Raw genomic sequence first — 20,779 nt, 5'->3', positions numbered from 1 at the left:
TCACTGCTGCTGATTGCTGAATGAGAGGTTTTAGGCTAATGCGGATTGGCAGACTTCACACACGCAAATAATTAAGAAATTCTCTGGTATGCAGGTTTCCTCACGATGTTTTTCCTTCACCGTTTGAGATACGTGATTTTGATTTCTTAAAATACGCATAACTGAAAAGTTGGAGGTGCATGCCCCGGACCGGATTCAAACCCACACCCTCCGGAATCGGAGGCAGAGGTCATGTCCATTGGGCTATCACGGCTCTCATACAATCACCTTGCCTTCTCCTATATACGAAGAAGTTATTCTGCCATCTTTGGATTAAAAAACTTAAAACATTTTCAGCTAAAATAGACAAATTGGGCTGTTTTAATTATTATCTTATAGCTTTGGAACTCTAAGAAATTGGTTTTTTTATATCTAAATTACTGTACCTATATTCTTCTTGTTAGTGCGTGTTATTTCGTCAAGTTTTGATGTTGTCCGAGATTTTATGTCGTTTGTTATTATTATTATAATTAGTAGGAAGTTAGGAAACCTCTTTAAATTAGTAAAATATTCGTTGATCGAAGGACTAGGAGTGTCCGCGGCCCTAAGCTCTTTGAACTTGTATTATAATTATTAGAATAAGTAAGCATAATAAGTTTCTTATTTTACTTATTATATATATTTAAAAAAAATACGTGAATTGGACTTTTTTCGTTTATTTAAACATGTGGGGATTTTTTTTTCTGTAATTCGGGAAAATTCTCATTGATTTTCGGGGAATTTGGAAAATAGGCATTGGCAACGCTAAAATTGCAGCAGTTCGACTCAGGGTTCCCAACTTAGGGGTTTTCCCCCCAGATTTAGGGGGCAAATAATTGAAATGGGATTTTTTTAGGGGTCTGAAATTTTTAGGGGTATTTTCAGGGATTTTTTGACTCTTTAATATTTTTAAATTGATGATAATTTTAATATTTCTTTCTTGGCCTAGCGACTTATAACGACATATAATACGTTATTCTACAACCACTCTGAGGCAATTGGAGGCAATTTTCATCGAATAAAAAAAATTGGTAAATTTGTTCATTGTCAACATGTATGATTTCAAAAAATCTGAATCTTCAGATAAAGACGTAGTATTTTGTCTGTATTAAATATAAACTTTTAAAACATATGACAGCATATTATTTCTAAATTATTATGAATTTATATTTTTTAGGGGGACAACTCAATAATTAAGGCGATTTTAGGGGTTTTTGACACCAACTTTAGGGATAAATATTTTGAAGAGTTGGTAACACTGGTTCGACTTCGAAGTTCGAGTACTTTGCTTTGCAGTTTGACAATTAACATGACACATCATTAAAACTTTTGAATTTTTCTTTCAAAATAAAAAATCTCTGGATATTGTTCGTTGAACATTTATTTACTAAATATTTTAATGAATTATTGGAGAAAGTGTAACATTTCTCACGTAGGAAACCATGCACTAACAATATGGAATATTTAATCGCGCGGCGATGGTTTCTAAACCTGACGAACTGTAACCAAAATTATATGAATAACTCACTGATAAGTTAATAAAATAAATAGTGAACTTTCGTAAGCCAATACACGATGTCAGAAGTTAAGGGAACAAAAGCTTTGGAATTATGGTGCAAACGGTTAGTGAAGGATTGTCCAGATGTGCAAATAGATAATATGACAACATCATGGAGAAATGGAATGGCTTTCTGTGCTTTAGTTCATCATTTTAGACCAGATTTGATGTAAGTAACAAAATATTATTAAGTGTCAAAATAACAATAAGCTTATTATTTTATCAGAAACAAATTTTTACATATTAATTTTTGTAGAGATGTTTCGAAATTAAACCCAGAAAATATATACGAGAATAATAAATTAGCGTACAGTATTGCTGAGAAACACTTGGGTATTCCATCACTATTGGACCCTGAGGATATGGTAGAGAATGAGATTCCTGACCGATTATCAATTTTAACATATTTATCACAGTTCTACCAACGGCTGGGACATACTGGTATGTATTTTATTGTAATCTTACATAGTTATATTATTGCACATTAACATGAAAGAAGCTCTTCAAAAATATAAATAATACTTTAACAAAGTCGCGGGCATTTGCCCATATAAACTTCTATACTTATAATAAATACAGCGTAAACTCCATGTAATGTCACTTGATTTAACAACAAACTCGCTAAAGCATTGACATCACATGGCTTTGATTGGTATAGGTTGCCTTCCATACAATGATACACTATATACCATTACACCCACTGTCAATAATGACTACATTTATGTAATAAAAAGTACATTTGTTGCAAACATTTTTGAAATCGTGCAGCAGTGTAGACTTTTCTTGAGTAGAAGTAGAAGGACTTAATATGTTATCATATTCTTATAACATGGCTAGTAAAAGAAAATTATTGTATAATGACAAAACCACTTTTCTCACATTTTTCTACTTTACATTTTAATGACAACTTTCTATATTATATAGAGTTCACACTGTATGGAGATCTTTATATTGGAACTTGAAAATCTTTTTTCTTAAACTAATGGGCACATTTGAAATATGATAAATTGATTGTTCCTTGCAGTGAACACAAAATCATCTGAAAGTGAGCCTAAAGTATCATCATCATCAACAAATCAAGCAACAGTTAGTATTATGGTAGTTTTATTGCTTGCACACTGTCTCAGATTGTATGAGCTTCACCTAGCACTGCTCTTATTGTGATGTTATTCTATACTCCTCATATTCCAAATTCTATACTTTATTTTCACCCTTTTAGACTCCAATCAAATTTGGAAAAGTGGCTCTAGATAAATGTGCTGCATGTGGGTTGCCTGTGTACTTGGCCCAAAGACTCATGGTGTCGCAGAAGCTGTATCACAGGAGCTGTTTTAGATGTTCCAAGTGTTCTGGACATTTGAATCCAAAAAATTATCACATCATTGATAATTCTGAGTTTTCCTGTGATACATGTAAAAATGATAAAAACTCACCCAAATTATTTAACAACAATGACCAAATAGGAATGCTGGCATTCAGTGGTGATGCGAATTCAGGGCAAGGTCTCAAATATGAACAACCAGTTAGTACAAAAACTTTACCAAGACCACAGTCAATATTAGGTGAGACAATAGATTTACTTTTTTTGTCACTACTATTTTATAGTGCATGTGTCTTTAATCTTAATACTATTTATTTCATTTTTCTTCTAATTGTTGTGTGATGATTGTGATATTGTGATTCCATTAACATTAACCCTTTGTACAAAATACAATAAGTCTATAAAATAAATACTATACATACATATAAATACTTTGTAATTCAAACCCATTTTATTTTATTTATATTTCTAGTAGCCAACATTTCAAGAATTGTTACAATATTAATATTATGACTAATACATTATTTTATATTGCAGAAAAAATAAATATGTTTGAAAAAAACATAGAAAAAGATGACAGTATTCACGATAAAATAGGAAACATTAGTTTAAAAAATAATTATAATGATAAGTGTAATGATAATGAAGTGTTTATATCAAGTGATGTCCTCAAAACTGCTAACATTAATAGTTTAGACATCAAAACCATAAATCAAGAATTTGATTTAGCACCAAAGGAAGATAGTAATTTACAACTAGACAGTGGCAATATTTACAAAAATATACCCAAAAAAACTTATACAAGCAGTAAAGATAAATTTGACTTTTTACAAACTCAATTATCTGATGACACTTTAGACTCTGAAGTTACAATTAACAACCAAAAAGAAAATAGTCCTGTACATATCAAAGATGACTGTGTTACAAATGATGAATTAACTAGTCCTGAACAAAATGGCATATCAAATAATTTAGAAGCTGAAAGTAATATAACTGATGATAATAGATTAGCACAAAATAATTGTATTCCATCAAATGTAGACACTCCTTTACCATCAAATGAATTAACTAAAAATGAACAAGAAATTAGTATAAGTGTTCCACCCAGGAGAAAGAAGCAAAGTTTAATTGATAAGAAGTTAGATAGTATTCCAGGAGATGTAGGGAATTCTTCAATTAAAGAGTCAATACATTCGCCTATAAAACCTGTTGAAGAATATCCTGATAATTTAAATCCATTTTCTGATGATGATGATGATGATGAGGAAGAGGTATGTATCATGACTCCTAGTTTGCTACTCTAAAATTGGTTCAAATGAGTATTCTATAAAAAAAAAATACAAGTCAAAATATGCAGTAATGCGCATGTGTAGCATTATAGTAAACCAGACTTGACTGCAAATCTATTGCTAACTAATTTGATGACTTATAAACATGTATGCATTTTTACTTTTAATATAGCGTGATAAGACTGAAATGCCGCGAAGAGTTAGCACAAATCCATTTGGAAGCAGTGAAGAGGAGGAAGATGATGAAGTTCCACCTATTCAACCACCGCCAAAAATACCTGATCTTCAGTCATCAACTCCAATGTATGTTTTGTACTGTGTACATTACCTTAAGATCCAAATATTGTTAGTAGTATTATTTCAACAAAAACTTTGTTACTTTTAGGAAAAAGCTAATCAAAGCCTATAATCCTTTCTGGTCTGATGGAGAGGAACCATCTTCAGAGGAAGAAACATGTGATGAAAGGTAAGTTGTTTAGTATTTTTATTATTAATCAAAATACATACTTATATTATATATTTTTTCACTACTTGTTATCTATTGTTAGACAGATTTTGCTGATATTGATACACAGACTACCTTGCAGTACCCATTGTAAATGTTAGGACAATTTGAATACAGATGGGGTATATCTGTATTCAAATTATCTTACAATGGGCTTACTTTGTAGATTTTTTTGGTGAAGAATGAAATTGTAAGTTAAATTTGTAAGACACGCTACTTGGTGGCACCTTGGGTTCCAGCCTCCGAATTCTAAGGTTATAAGCAATAAGGTCACTTTTTGTATTTAACTTCTGCTTTATTGTTTATTGTTTCTTTCCTTATTTTGTGACATACAAATAAAAATACTTAAATATAAAAACAAATATCAGCCAACAATTTGCTGGTAAGAAATATACTTTATTGAATATATACACCACTAAGCCGTGATAGCCCAGTGGATACCACCTCTGCCTCCGATTCCGGAGGGTGTGGGTTTGAAACCAGTCCGGGGCATGCACCTCCAACTTTTCAGTTGTGTGCATTTTAAGAAATTAAATATCACGTGTTTCTAACGGTGAAGGAAAAACATCGTGAGGAAACCTGCATACCAAAGAATTTTCGTAATTCTCTGTGTATGTGAAGTCTGCCAATTGGGCCAGCGTGGTGGACTATTGGCCTAACCCCTCTCACTCTGAGAGAAGACTCGAGCTCAGCAGTGAGCCGATTATGGGTTGATCAAATCAAAAAATACACCACTAGGAACACAGAAAATATAAAAAATGTACAATAGGTGGCCTCGCACAATAGCCGGTGTGCTTTGTGTCATACATAGCATGAATCACATAGTGTATGTGGTTGGTATTCCACTAGAAGAATCATCATCATTTATGACCCATATTTGGCTCACTGTTGAGCACGCGTCTCCTCTCAGGATGAGAGGGGTTAGGCCAATAGTCCACCACGCTGGCCCAATGCGGATCGTATTGGCGTACTTCACACACATAGAGAATTAAGAAAATTCTCAGGTATGCAGGTTTCACTATATTTTTCCTTCACCGTTTGAAATACGTGTATTTAATTTTTTAAAATGCACATGAAAAGTCGGAATCAAACGCAAAGGTCATACCCACTGGCCTATCACTATCTCACTAGAAGAATACCTGCAGGTACATTGGTTGTTTCAGTTCAAGTATGCACAAATCATCTGTAACAACCAGCACACCAAACCTCCCAGCAAGCACCCCACGTAGGAAACCGAAGGCTCCTCCCCCACCGGCTGTCATCGCTGAGTACTTGGACGTGCCATCCACCTCGATGGACGATGTTGCCAGCATATCGTCATTTAGCTCCCACACCTCTACCATACACTCTGATCAGGCAAGTTACCTTGATTTACCTTTTTGATTTACAGCAGGCCTAGGAAGATACGCGCCACAAGATACGTTTTTTTTTTAATTCTTTAGAAGTTAGCCTTTGACTGCAATCTCACCTGATGGTAAGTGATGATCTAATCCACAAATATATAAATCTCTTGGCCATACGTCTTTGCTGATAGGGTGGCGACTAGCCACGACTTTAAGCCGACCACCTGGACCGATTAAGAAAACTTCAATCTGCCCAGCCCGGGGGTTGAACCCAGGGCCTCCGTCTTGTAAATCCACTGCGCTTTCATTTAAGTAGAATTATCAGGTTTTTTTTATGTAAATAAATTGCTGGGTGGTCAGGGTAGTCCAGGGCCAGTGATGGGCATTCCCTTTACTTGGCTTCGAGATATAAAGCCACTCTTACCACTGGGCCAACGAGGCAATTTAAGATAACTATAATATTTTAATGTTGAATAATAATTTTTAATCATCTACCGATTTACCAGAAGGTGATTCAAGATGTAACAAAATATGGTTGTACACATATGGAATTGACAATTCTATGAAATTAATAATAATTATACAGGATATAGCCACGTATTTACTATATGTTAATAAAACCTGAATTGTGAATCAATGGTACAGGTATTTTATAATTATGTAAACAAATTACTTCATTATTATCGACGCAGAATGTAAAGAACCTAATAATAAATATTTAAAAAATATATAAAAAAATTATCAATCTTACCTAGTAACGTAATTTCCATTCTATAAAAATAATATCTATATACAAAATAAGAATATTTTATTAGAACAAAAGTGAAAGGTATCCAGTGTTATTGTTATATCGACGACGCATTGGTATTTTGTAGCAGTAGGTAACGAATTCATAAATAGAAAGTATTATGAACCATTAATGAAAAACGAAAACGGAATTTGTTCACGTGAAATTTAGTTTTTTACAAATCCCGTGAGAACCATGATTTTGTTTCGGTAAAAAAAGTAGCCTAGATATGTTGCTCAATAACCTCCTCTATCTTTCATTAAAATCGGTTAAGCTTGTATTTTTTGTATGCACTTGAGAAAACACAGAAATCACAAATATACGCTTAAATTTTATTTATACATATACCTATGTAATTTAAAAAAAAATTGGATAGCATTATTTTTAGTGGTTTCTGGTAGTACACATACCAAGAAGGACTTTCCATACAAACTTTCAGCCCTTGTAATTGTAACTTCTACGTACTATGGTTTCAAATCGTGCCAAGTCTCATTTGAATTCATTTAATAATATCCGGTCCCGGTCAACAATGTATAATGTAGTTATAAATTATTATCTACTTATTAGAAAGTACCTACTTAACTTGGGTGTTAATTAATTTGTTACTTAGAAATCCTTCGGGAAGTCCACTCCTAAACTAAAGAAGAAGCGACCTGCGCCTACTCCTCCAGACAGTCTTTCGACGCTGTCAGGATGTGGAGAATCTATGGAAAAAGGTGTCGATTTGTCGGACGTACGCAACACATCGGATGGTAAGTGTTTAATAAAACAGTACAGTACCTACATTCCAGAAAAACGGCCGAGAAATCGAAACGGCAGTCAGTAATCTTGGTTTTATAAAAAAGTTTAATCCTTATCTACACAAAGGCGTTTAGAAACTTTGGATTTTAAAGTGGAATTTATTTATATTATTTTTTTATTTTGCTGGACTATAACTTCGAGTAGCTAACTTGTAAGAATAGGAAATATTTATGAATAGATACGAATAGCTGCAATACTGATCTAGGAATATCCTCCGAGACGAATATCTTAGCAAGAATTTATATTGCAAGAATAAGCTTATTGTTATTATTTTCTGAATTGCCTCTTATTATTATCAATCAAAAAAAATGTAATTCGTTTTCACGTTTTAACAAGAATTGAAAAATCTGAGACCTAATCTCTCCTGGTTGGCTCCTAGGATCTGTAGTGGACCATTAAAATATATTAAAGACATATTCACGTCAAATTAGACTGAGACTTGATCGCTAACTATGGACCTTATTGAAACGCTCAAAGTTACCCATCGGGCGATGGAGCGAGCTATGCTTGGAGTTTCTCTACGTGAACGAATCAGAATTGAGGAGATCTGCAGACGAACCAAAGTCACTGGCATAGCTCAGCGAATCGCGAAGCTGAAGTGGCAATGGCAGGTCACATAGTTCGAAGAGCCGATGGACGTTGGGGTCTCAAAATACTGGAATGGCGATCCTGCACTGAAAAGCGCAGTGTTGGTCGATTCCCCACTAGTTGAACCGGGGACTACAAGCGGGTTGCAGGGAGCCACTGGATGTTTGTTGTTGTTTGAAAGTCCATGCAACAGGCCTATGTCCAACAGTGTACGTCCATCTGCTGATAATGATAATGATGATAATTGAGTTATAACGGGTTTAGGAGGTCGGCGCGTGAAAGGCCCGGCGCCAGGGCTGCCGCTGCCCGAGCGGCGCGAGGTGAAGATGCAGATGTCGCCGGAACAGCTGCAGGTGCAGCTCGACATGCTGGAGACGCAGCAGCTGGGCCTGGAGCGGCAGGGCGTGCTCATCGAGCGGATGATCCGCGACAAGTGTGAGGGTAAATCCGAACACTGCACTTTGTTTGCTGTTACACGCTTTACTGCCCCTTAGAATGAAGACTGTTTATTTGTTAACACTTTTTTATTGTAAATTGGATAGTCATTGAACTAATACTAATTAATTATAAATTAAGATGATCAGCAATGGGCGACCTTTTTCCTACATTTTTCGCTTTGTCGCGTCGCGTCGTCCAATCGGCGAAGACGGGTCGCCTTCGTCTTTTTTTAACCGACTTCAAAAAAAGGAGGAGGTTTCTCAATTCGACCGTATATATTTTATCCACCTGAAGAAACATATAAATAATGAGTAATGGTTCTGTTGTTTGTTGTTGTAACTGTTCTTTAAATTTGGTGAAAACATATGAAAAATATACCTTCTTAAAATATAGAGTGAAATTTGCCAGTCATCCCGAAAACCATGTAACTCTGATGATGAAAGCCCAAAATCTCTTTCTTCAGAGATCCTGTCCTGAAACAAGACAAACTGTTAAATCGTGACTTGTACAAATTGTAGGGTACAAGGCCTCACTGCACGTCGTTTTCTTTACATGTCCTGCGACGTGCGAAGTATTTCATATGGTGATTTATTTTTTTAGTCTAATATACTTGCTAATTCAACAGTCTTTATTCGTCTATTAATTATTATTATTAAATTTAAAAGCACTGCTGTAGCGAAGCACTATTTACATAGTATTTATATTTAATTTTATTTATTATTTTATAAAAAAAGTTAAACTTGAAAACAATTCTTATAGAAAAATTTACGAGTTTATCGAGATATTTATTGTATTTGCCCTAGAATTTCTTCTTTTTATATGCTAAAGAATTGCAGATTAGTTAAGTCGTATAGCGTGCAGTTAGTCACGCTAACCGGCATAGATTTACTTTTTTTTGCTCTAATACAAGGGAATTAAAGAACAATAAACAAAAGCCAAAGAAACAACGAATAACTCGAAATAATTGATATTGGGAATTAAACATGAGAATGTTTGTTTTATGTGACAGTAAGAAGTCCACCAGCTTCTAGTCTTGTACCTATATAAAAAATAATTATTGTCTTTCGTTAGTGTTACCCGCGCTACAGACATTCAGTTTTAACTGCGCAGTTTCAACTACGTGTATATATTTTATCTAATTGTATTATAAAATTTCAATCATTTCGATTTAGAAAAAAAACTGTACAGTTAAAACTGACGATTTAACTGAATATTTCGACTGTCCAGTTAAAACTTAACGTCTGTAGCGCGTGCATTTTTCAGACCTTCAGTTTTAACTGTACTGTTTTGTCTTATCGATATTTCGATCAATATTAAAACTGTACAGTTCTCAATTTTGCCTACATACGGAGTCACGGACTATTTAACTGAACAGTTCGACTGTACAGTTAAAACTGAAGGTCTATAGCCCGCATTACTAACTGGACTGGAGAACGGCTACACCACTCTGAGTTTTTGTTTTGTTTTGCTAACGTTGGGACATCCCAAATATACAAAAAAAAAACTAAAAAATAATTGTATAAATGCTAAATGCCACTTCAGCAATTTGATAGATCCAAATCTGACATACTCTTAGCTCAACGAGTCGTAATGGGGCACATAGTTCGAAGAGCCGATGAACGTTGGGGTCCCAAGGTGCTGGAATGACGAACCCGCTCTAGAAAGCGTAGTGTTGGTCAACCCTCACCAGGTGGACTGACGACATTAAGCGAGTCGCAGGGATTCGCTGGATGCAGGCGGCTCAGTATCGTGATGTTAGGAAGACTCTACAAAAGACCTATGTCCTGCAGTGCACGTCCATCAGCTGAATGATTATGATGATGATGATGAATATTTTGTACAGGCGACGATGGACCGACCGCGCCGCAAGAGGAAATAGAAGACCTAGTTATACAACTGTGTGAACTAGTCAACGAGAAAAATGACCTGTTTAGGAAACAGACCGAGCTAATGTACATGTGAGTAGTTCACATTGACCATTCAATTACATAGTTTACCTTATACGTACGTTATTAACTATACGTAATACGTTAGTCATTGCAGGGATACCATAGATTTAATATGAAAATCGGTCTTAGGAATATTTATTTTTAACCGACTTCAAAAAAGGAGGAGTTTTTTTTAAATGTTTGTTACCTCATGGTTTTGTCATTTTGAAAATTGAAAATTATTTTTTTGCTTGTAAGTTATACTTCAAGATTGGTTCTATTTCATTTTCATGAAAATCGGTTTAGTAATTTTGTGTTGAAATCAAAATAACTGAATTATGTCCTTGAAGTCGGTTCCATTTATATCTTAAAAAGATTGTATTTAAATTTTGGGCGTGCTACTGTACTGATAAGATTAAAGACGATAATTTTACTTCAAAACAATGCTCATGTGATTTACATATGTACCTGTAATCTTACGAAATATATAATAGTCGTATTTACCTACGTAACAACTAAATCTTCATGATATTTGGTACACACGGTAGATAAATATAAAATATGAAAATAATAATTATTCTAAAATTCTGTTTTCATTTTGATATTTTAACCCTTTTACGATTGAGCTTATTTAGGTACTTTTTTCAGATTATTATTAGTTACTAGCGGGTGCCCGCGACTTCGTACACGCGAAAATCGATGTAAACTTTCAATTCTCATTTAACCCTGTTGTATTTAAATTTTCGCATGTTTTATTTAGCTATCGTAAAACATTTTTAGAAAAATATACCTCAATACATGAACTATTATTGAAAATTGGCTACATATTGCCAATATTATTGACAATAAGTAGCTTAAAGTTGTATCTGGCTGGACGAAGATAGAACACGATAGCGTGACACAATAAACTGAAAATCAAGATGGGGGTTGGTCATGACCCTCATATGTGAGGAACACGAATGAGGTGGAGAGTCTATTTGTTTTATTTTCGTATTCTCACGGGAACGGGAACTACAGCTGAAACCTCGGGGCCGAGTTGTCAAAAATATTGTTATTCTTTCTTAAAAAAGATAATTGAAGAATATAGGGGATCGAACCTTGACCTCTCGGTGATCGTATCGATCCCTTTACTGTTAAACTATTGAGACATCTACTAATATTATTATTAAATGTGTGTGATTAGCTTTAAAAAATATCGTCGCTACTAGCCAATAGCCACAACATAAACTTCATCGAACAGGTTTATATATAGAAGGTGTATTTGCATGTAACGCGATACGTTAGTCGTTACATACAAATAAGTAACATAGACGTTGTTCTGTGACCTTCGATGGAGCGATGAATAACATTTATTGTACATTTTCCTTTTCTATAGCCGAAGGCAACAAAGACTTGAACAAGAGCAGGCCGATATAGAGCATGAAATCAGGGTTTTACAGTCGCGACCCGCCGTCAACAGAATTGATGCGGACAAGGTAAAATGCTCATACATAAATAGATTATAGTTTTAACGAATATTACTCATGTTTCAATTAATACAACTAATATTATATTAGTTGTGAGTCAAAATTACTCATAATAATATTGGTAAATCGAGTTCTTTAAGATCTTTGAGTGTATAATACGTTTAAACAGTTATATATACCTAGCAAACTAAAGAAATAAGATGGGAGTATTTTTTTATAGGTAATTATTGATTATTATATTAATTTACGTAATTGTTGTTAGTGTTAATTTTTGAAATACAAATTATGAAAAAAAAATTGTATACGATTATATTAAGGAGACTGGTGACGTTTGGTTTTTTTATGGGTTTCACCGACTTCACCACGCTGCTTGTAAACACTCATTCTGGGTTTATTCATTATTCTGTGCTAATAACCTACCAGTGGCATGCACCTCATAAATGCATAAAACTACTGCATACCCTAAGAGCTGTTTCTTAATACTTACTAAATGCAGATTTTCCCAGTTTGGTTTATTTTTCTTAGTAGTGCATACCAGTCTGTCTGCTGAAATGCTGAATAGGCATCTTCTAGGCAAGCGCGTTTAATCTTAGACCTCATCATTGATTACCATCAGGCATGATTGTAGTCAAGCGCAAGCCTATTCATGATAAAAAAAAACATACCCTGATGGAGAACCTTATGCACGCCAGAGTAACCTATAGCACGCCGCTGTGCAGGTGCGCGAGGAGCAGCTGGTGTCGCGGCTGGTGCAGATCGTGCGGCTGCGCGACGAGCTGGTGCAGCAGCTGGACGCCGAGCGGCGCCGCGAGCGACAGGAGGACCGCGCCATCGCCGCCTCCATCGCCTCCAAGAGAGGTATATCTACCTTATTTTATATTACACATTATTATATTAGCGGACGCCCGCGATTTCGTCCGCGTGAAACTCGATGTAAACTTTCAACTAGCTCTACCCTATCCCTACCCTACGTTGAAATGTTTCCTGAATTTTCTTTGCTATAAACCTCACGGAGCCCGAGACCTTTCCAACGAATGCAAAACCGTGGAAATCGGTTCGTGCGTTCTGGAGTTATAGCGTCAGGAAGGAAAACCCGACTTATTTTTATATCTATACAATTTTGCCCTTGACTACAACCTCACCTGATGGTAAGTGATGATGCAATCTAAGAAGCGGGCTAACTTTTTAGGAGGATGAAAATCCACACCCCTTTCGGTTTCTACACGACACCGTACCGGAACGCTAAATCGCCTGGCGGTACGTCTTTGTCGGTAGGGTGGTAACTAGCCACGACCGAAAGCCAGACCAGCCAGACCTGGACCAATTAAGAAAATCTATCGGTCCAGCCAGGGATCGAACCCAGGACCTCCGTCTTGTAAATCCACCGAGCATACTACTCCGCCACGGAGGCTGTCAAACCATCATTCTTTGTTTTTTTTTTTAATGTTTGCCATATCTTTTAAATATGAAGTCGGACGATACTGTCTTAGGAATGGGTACGACAATAGACCAACGGGGCGGGGATCGAACCACCACCCCTCTATTCGCCGCCATGCCGCTATACGGCTCGTCGGTCCCTTTGAGGTCATTCACTTTAGCCTAAACTAGGACAAAGTTCAATGACTTGATACTTACGAAACAGTAAAACCAGATGTTTAAATTTTTTTATAAATTAAAAATAAAAATTGTTTTTTCTTGCTTAGAGTGTGAATTAGATTGAGGTCATTTTTAATATTTTTAGGGGGTTTCTATTGGACTAATAAATGTCGGGGCACCTTACAAACGATGAAACTATGTATTGACCTGTTTAAATAGATTATTATTTATACGATAATCTCTTCGTTTCAGCTCAAAGAAACAGCGAGTCAAATAGTTCATCAATGAAGTCAGCTGACGCGGTGGCACCGGTAAAGAAAAATAAAGTAAAGGATAAAGTCAAAAAACAATTGAAAAAGGCTAAACACACGTTGATATCGAAGAAAAAAGACGACGAGAAAACTGAAAAAGACAAAGAGAAAACAGAAAAAGGCAAAGAGAAAGCTGAAAAAGACAAGAAACCGAAATGAATTTAAATAATAATGATTTTATTTACTTCACTAACATAGATCTTTTAAATTAATTATTGATATTTATGTATATACAATGAGATATTAAGGGGTGCATTAAAATTAACCTTTTACTTTTATGCAAACAGAAACTAAACAGAATCTTGGCTTGGCTGAAATTCACGCTATTTGTATTATAAACGCCAAGTGGTTATTTTAAACCTTTGTTTAATGTGGCTCGATAGAAGCTTGGTTTAAGTTCAATGCATTTGTATAGCAAGTTGTCAACTTAAACGTTTACTTACTGTGTGTACTTAACCGTTTAGTTGAAATTAACTTTAGACAAAAGATTGGCAGCTTATTTGTGTTGTACACTCCAAGTATTTAATTTAAATCTTTAATTACTGATTGAAGCTTAGTTTACTTCAGTGCATTTATATAGCTAAGTTGTCAACTTAAACATTTACTTACTGTGTATACTTAACAGTTTCGTTGAAGTTAACTCTATACAAAAGCTTGGCAGAAGTTTACACCTAACAAGATTAGCATATTTGTGTTGTGTATGCCAAGTATTTAATTTAAATATTTAATTACTGTTGTTCAACCGAAGCTTAGCTTACTGCAGTGCGTTTATATAGCCAAGTTGTCAACTTAATCCTATACTTACTGTGTGTAAACTGTCGACATACCCTTAAATTAGTTTAAGGGCTGCCTGCAATTTATATTTTATATCCTAGATTGTTAATTGAAATGCACCCTTAAAAATAACCCTTAAATGTCCTGTCAATAGCAGGCCGCGTGAAGTACTTAAGAAGACTGAAACATTCCACTAAAAATTGTATGAATATAAAAAGGATGGTAAGGTAAGGTAAAATCAGTCAGTGTAGTACTACATTTACTTGTATTCATGTACATAATACAATGTATGTAATGTTGAAAGAAAAGTAAATACAGCTATTTACTTTTCTTTCAACATCTAAATACATCATATTAAATAATCAAAAATTGTTGTCAATTTAATTTTTTTTATCGTAGCAATATTCAAAAAAATATTCTTTTTGTTATCTAAATTTTTTTTGCATTATTTAAAAAAAGACATATTTTATATACCACATTACTAAGCACAAAAAATATTTAAGTTTTGTAAAAATATGTACTTATGAGATTTAATAAGCTCAAAAATTAAATGTTTAATATTATTTTAGCATTTTGGTGCAATTATTTATTACTTTAAATTAAAAGCCATTTTTATATACTTTTTATAAATAAGTGAACAGTATTATTTTCTTTTTATATGGCAGTACATTTTTTGTTTAATATATTAGAATCTCTATTCACATTGAGCTATTTATTAATAATTTTGAAAAAAAATTGTACATTTTCTTCTAAGGTATTGATAAAACCTATTCAATAACTTTAGATTTAACAGCATATCTCTAAATTTCTCGTTCTTATCTCAATAATAACTCGATTACAAAGATTTATTAGATTATAATAATTTTAAATTCCTTCCGTGGAACTTCTAACCTAGATTATATATAAGATAATATTAAATAATCTAATTTAAAGAAACTGCATCTTTTGCACTTCGTATAATCTACTTAACCACCAAAATTGCACTTAAGGATTAATAACTGTAATCCATAGGTTTAAGTATGTAAGTACTAACATACTTGAATTCTGAATTTTGATTAAATTTATTTATAGGCCACAGACTGCTACTGTGTATTCTCTGTTCGCAGAAGTGATAAGATATTATATTATTTATTGATATTAAAAAAATGTGACTACTGCAATGGCATATTATTATATTAAGTAAGATTATCATATTATATTTTTGAACTGCCATAACTTTTGACTTGAATATTATTATTAGTATCACATATTTTGTTAATTTAATAGATAAATTAAAAAAAAACAAGATATGAATTATAAGTGCCTAACCTAAACTATCATTTGTTTAATATTTTATTATAAAAATCGAATTACTAATATAAAGCTACAGTTACTATGATTCTAAAAATCTATTATGTATTGTATATGTAGCTACACTCAGCATAAGTTCTAAGATATAATAAAAATAGTCTTTATTTACAATTGTTGAAATAAAGCAATAGTATCAATATAATACTCTCTATCTTTTTTTACATTTTGTTTACTTCTTATTTAGTATTTACATTTGTTGTGAATTCACAATATTATTTAAATTTTGTTAAGCCTAAAACTACACCTGAAATAAATGTTTATCTTTAACACATGTTTAAATTTGTTAGTGCACTTTTGAATCAAACCTGTAAATGCACAAAATTACTTTTTTTAATTATACATCATTTATGATTTATTGAAAATTTGTTTTATTTAACCAAATTGATAATTTACGGAAGGTTACAAAAACCTAGCTTTGGTCACATAAAAAAAGTTAAATTGTAATCCAAATCATGAATTGTTCAATCAGCATGATGCTCTACAATAAAAAGACCATAGTACCATTATTGTATAGCTTATACTTTTTGTGACAATATTAAACTAAATTTTAAATAGAAATGTATATACATACTGATTACTGACATGGTGAAAGTATAAGGGTTCCTTGTTGAACACCGGAACCCTATAAAGATGTCTACATTATCTTAACCCCTACCTACATTATGATGTAAGGGCCATCATTACTATCAGCTTATCTAAATAACCCATTTACAAAGCCTAACATGTGATTCTGTGAAGTTGTTAATCATAACCTGTCTTCTGTGGAGCCTAATTTCGCGCCTGTCGTTAGCAGAGGTCAGGATAACGTGAGCGTGCCTAACAGTAGGATTAAACGACGATGTCTTTCCAATTTGGCCGGCTGCTGCTACCAGAGAGAACTTCTTTGGAAGAAAAGATAATTATTTCCAAATCCCAAGTACAGGTCTATTGCAAGCGGATTTACATTGGTCTGACGTGACGTGACGTGACTCATCACAACATATTCGGTATCATACATTTTGTATGTGACGCATCAGAAGCAATCGCATGTCACAACAGTAACTGTAAACATTGCCATACAAAATGTATGACACCGATTCAGTTCTGGGTGTATGACGTGGCGTGACGCACGCCACGTCATACAAATGTAAATCCGCCCTTAGACTCCATCATTCCAATTATTATCAACAATTCAAAATTCATTTATTTCAAATGGACTTAGTTTACTTATAGGCTTTTGAAATGTCAAGTTATGGTGATAAGTTAGAAGGGTTCTGTGAGTATAATTTTATAGATAATTTATGTGAAATAAAAGTAAAAGTCGAATTGTAAAATTGATTTATTCATCATTATAATTATTGTCTATTTCAATACGTAAATTACATTGCTTTGATTTACCAATTTTTCCTCTTAAGTCATCAGGCTTCTGTTTGCGGGTTTTCAAAACTTGTCTAAGATCTTTCTGTGTTATATTCTGTGGCACACGTTCTAATCTAGACCACACATCAGATGAATTTTTCGAGTTGCTGGTAACTTTTTGTACCCTGCTCACCACATTATGATCAGAATCATCAGATGAGGATTCATCACTTGAACTTGTCTGTTTGTCTGGTGTTACTTTAACACCCAATCTTGATTGTATGTTTTTGTGCAAATTACTGGTTTGTGTCTCCCTATATTTAAATTTCTCTGATATCTTTTTTGTTTCTCTTGGTGTGAATGTTGTTCTTGAGTTAATAACTTCTATAGACAATGGAGCATAACTGTCCTCCTCTTCAGTTTTGATTAGTTTAGTAATATTTAGTTTTCTTTGTTTTGATTCTTCATCATCTGCATGCATTCTCATTCTTGGTGTTTTTGATTTTGTTTTCCACTCTGAATCTGAACTGCTCTCATCATCATCAGTTTCAGTTTTAATACTTCTTTTTCCAAGTCTCATTGCTAATCTTTTATTTTTTATTTGCACAGGTTGATGAACTTCAGATTGTCTTTCAGAATATTCATCTACTTGGTCTATTTTGGGCAATTTCCTTTGAAACACCTCTTGATGATCATATACACCCCAGGACCTACATAAATCTCCCCACGGGTTTTTGCCCACATTATTATAATTGTCATCATCTTTAACTTTTGGTTCTGGCATTTTTACACACATTTTTTTATCACCATTTGTAGCAAAACGCATCAATATTATGTCTTTTTTTGGATGTGGCATTCCTTCTCTCCAATGGTAAGTAGACTTTGCATGTAGCTCATTTATAATATCCTTATTTTTAATTTCTCTAGAATGCACAAGCAATGCTAATGCTACTGATATATCATCTTGACAGACAACATTACCTGTAACAATTATTTTATAGTAATTAATAATACTGTTCACCTAGTCACCTAAGGACTATACTAATATTACAAAACAGAAGGGTTTTTTTGTTTGAATAACACTCAAATCTCTCTAAACACCAGTTAGGTTGTAAAACTTCTTTTTGTATATTTGAGATTTAGGTAAAATGGACTTTGTTGTAAATCTTTATTTTGTGAATGTGTTGGACTTCAGATTTGTTTTAAATTTATGTGTAGTCACATGTGTTATTGTATATTTTTGCACTGTTACTTGATGTCCACTTAAAGATTGATGCATGATAACATAATAAGGGTTGTTAGCTCCAGATATACCCATATACACCAGATGGATGGACATAATTAGTGAAAATAGACACTAGCAGAGTCATCTGAGATATAAGAAATCATAAGAATTATCAGGAAGACTATCTTCTTTATGTTCAAGTACATGTTATTGGATCTTTGAGTCCATTTGAGGATTTCAGTCCATCCAAACACAATGTGTGAGATGCTAACATAACCTCCTTGATGAAGGTCAACTTGTTCTATACACAAGGGCCAAAGCCAAAAGGGTATCAACAGAATGTATAATATCAATTTGCAAAAAAGCATACTCCAATGTTTATTTTCCACTAAGTTGTTTTATTTTGTGTTGTTATGGAACAGCTCCCTGTGAGCCAAACACAGTACACAGGATTGTTTAAGTGTTAAAACATTTATGAGACCCTACTCCTTTACGGAAGTCTGTTAAAAATATGACTAGATTAAAATGATTTTTCTTACCACTTGAAAATTTAATTTTTTACACAAAATTGAACATAGTATGATTGATAACTACTTACAAGAATTGTCATCGATCCATTCTAAAGAGACAGGCTTATAATCTTCTAAATACTCAAAGATATCCTTTGTTGATAGACCATGGACACCATTCAAATGCAGGGTGTCAAATCTAAAATGTCGTTCATTTCCACTTTCAATTCCAAAATTATTATATAGTTCATCAATTTGTGTTTGCGTAACCACTCTGTTCCCGCTTAGATCTAAGCCAAATCGTCTTGCTCTTTCCTCAAGCTTTGAAGCATCTACTTTGTTCAACTTTTTTACAAGTGGGCCATTTTTGTCTGCTGTATAAAGCTGGAATACATAAAAATGTGTTTGAAATTATTACAATTGAAATTAATTCAATATTTGTATTTAGTATAATGTATTCAGTACATACCACGGTACATTGTTTGGTATCGTAATCAATGACTTCTCGTTGGTCGTCTACAACCATTTCTGTATCGTCACTCATTTCACCTTCTTCCTTATCGTGATCCATATTCAATATAAATTATTGGTAAAAATAAAATAATAATGATTTCATTAATTATTACTACTAATAGTTAGGTGTAAGTCATTGATTTTAATCGAAAATAAATACATAATTTCTTTACGTCTGACAACCAAACCAAACCAAAAAATACAAAGAAAAATAACTACAGTCTAAAAATGTTAAAGTAGTACTATAGAGTATAGGTATGTATGGTATAAATAATACTCTCAGACCAATTACAAGGGACCTGTCTTACTAGAAATCTCTGTCAAAGATCAAGAATCAACACGCGTTTCTTTATACTGTTTCTAAAAAATCGATATTTCATTGTAATCCATTTCGTCGTATAAAGAGCTCCCTAAAACGCCGGTTTCTGTAGTTAAAGAGAAAGTAGAAGTATTAAAGCGGTCAGCATCTTTTAGTTTACGAAAAGATGAAAGTAATGAAAACAATATCGTAACGAGTCGAAGCAAAATTACACGTGCGTGTAATGTTAAAAAGTGTGTCGTCTAAGGACCACGTAGGGACACAATATAGTTATAATAGTTATTGGTGTTAAATATTTTCTATGTGTAAGTTTACCGCGTTATATTCAAAAAATTACAGACAATTTTGTTCATGAATTGGGTGACATATTGGTCCTTCTTTAATAATTGGTCTGAGCTGTAAACAGATTATCCAGGTTTCTAATTGCATAACATAGACAATACAATAAAAATCGAAACATGCAAAACTCAGACCAATGATTGTATAGGACCTGCCTCGCTAGTCGTTACTTTTCTGTCAAAGTATATGATCAACGATCTAATGCGATTATAAAAATTGTCTCTATAGTATCGATGTTAAATAGTTGTAATTGTGTTTGTCGGTTAAAGAGCTCCGTAAAAATACCTTTTTGTGTAATTGAATTGAATTGTGTAAAAAACGGGTAAAAACTTCTAGTTTAGTGATATATACAAAATCTAAGCTCGTTTTTCTCAGAAAATGACAGACAATTTTGTTCTGGACTATGAGTGCGATACAGGTCCTTCTATAATTGGTCTGAGATGCAAAATGATCACAGAGGCTT

At 33.6% G+C, this 20,779-nt stretch overlaps 2 protein-coding genes across 5 annotated transcripts; one reads left to right on the top strand and one right to left on the bottom strand.

Moving 5' to 3' along the window:
- Positions 1 to 1,286: 1,286 nt before the first annotated feature.
- Positions 1,287 to 16,435, top strand: LOC112053016 (MICAL-like protein 1). Of its 4 annotated transcripts, none has more exons than XM_052881544.1 (14): positions 1,287 to 1,745; positions 1,833 to 2,017; positions 2,601 to 2,662; positions 2,796 to 3,138; positions 3,435 to 4,168; positions 4,359 to 4,489; positions 4,572 to 4,652; positions 5,855 to 6,047; positions 7,432 to 7,573; positions 8,475 to 8,645; positions 10,492 to 10,606; positions 11,952 to 12,051; positions 12,762 to 12,900; positions 13,891 to 16,435. In XM_052881544.1, the coding sequence occupies exons 1-14, from the start codon at positions 1,594 to 1,596 to the stop codon at positions 14,106 to 14,108; spliced, it is 2,766 nt and encodes a 921-aa protein (XP_052737504.1). In that variant the 5' UTR covers positions 1,287 to 1,593; the 3' UTR covers positions 14,109 to 16,435. The 4 variants fall into 4 exon arrangements, with proteins under 4 accessions (XP_052737504.1, XP_023948055.2, XP_052737505.1 ...); XM_024092287.2 differs by having other exon boundaries at positions 8,475 to 8,651; XM_052881545.1 differs by lacking the exons at positions 2,601 to 2,662; positions 2,796 to 3,138 and having other exon boundaries at positions 8,475 to 8,651.
- Positions 16,436 to 17,373: 938 nt separating this feature from the next.
- LOC112053342 (nuclear cap-binding protein subunit 3) lies at positions 17,374 to 19,863 on the bottom strand. The gene is made up of 3 exons (XM_024092737.2): positions 19,615 to 19,863; positions 19,235 to 19,529; positions 17,374 to 18,392 (listed from the first exon to the last, which is right to left on the bottom strand). The coding sequence occupies exons 1-3, from the start codon at positions 19,714 to 19,716 to the stop codon at positions 17,392 to 17,394; spliced, it is 1,398 nt and encodes a 465-aa protein (XP_023948505.2). The 5' UTR covers positions 19,717 to 19,863; the 3' UTR covers positions 17,374 to 17,391.
- Positions 19,864 to 20,779: the final 916 nt, after the last annotated feature.

The sequence above is a fragment of the Bicyclus anynana genome, chromosome 5, assembly GCF_947172395.1.
Source record: "Bicyclus anynana chromosome 5, ilBicAnyn1.1, whole genome shotgun sequence".
Classification (NCBI taxonomy): domain Eukaryota; kingdom Metazoa; phylum Arthropoda; class Insecta; order Lepidoptera; family Nymphalidae; genus Bicyclus; species Bicyclus anynana.
This window is presented reverse-complemented; position numbering and strand designations above follow the sequence as displayed.

What these genes read in the sequence shown, in the direction of transcription:
- LOC112053016 (XM_024092287.2), top strand. Translation starts at nt 1,594, where the DNA reads ATGTCAGAAGTTAAGGGAACAAAAGCTTTGGAATTATGGTGCAAACGG. An exon ending in CGTACGCAACACATCGGATG is followed by an intron (nt 7,574 to 8,474) that starts GTAAGTGTTTAA and finishes TAACGGGTTTAG; the next exon opens with GAGGTCGGCGCGTGAAAGGC. An exon ending in CAGACCGAGCTAATGTACAT is followed by an intron (nt 10,607 to 11,951) that starts GTGAGTAGTTCA and finishes CCTTTTCTATAG; the next exon opens with CCGAAGGCAACAAAGACTTG.
- LOC112053342 (XM_024092737.2), bottom strand. Translation starts at nt 19,716, where the DNA reads ATGGATCACGATAAGGAAGAAGGTGAAATGAGTGACGATACAGAAATG. An exon ending in ATACCAAACAATGTACCGTG is followed by an intron (nt 19,530 to 19,614) that starts GTATGTACTGAA and finishes TATGTATTCCAG; the next exon opens with CTTTATACAGCAGACAAAAA. An exon ending in ATGGATCGATGACAATTCTT is followed by an intron (nt 18,393 to 19,234) that starts GTAAGTAGTTAT and finishes TAATTGTTACAG; the next exon opens with GTAATGTTGTCTGTCAAGAT.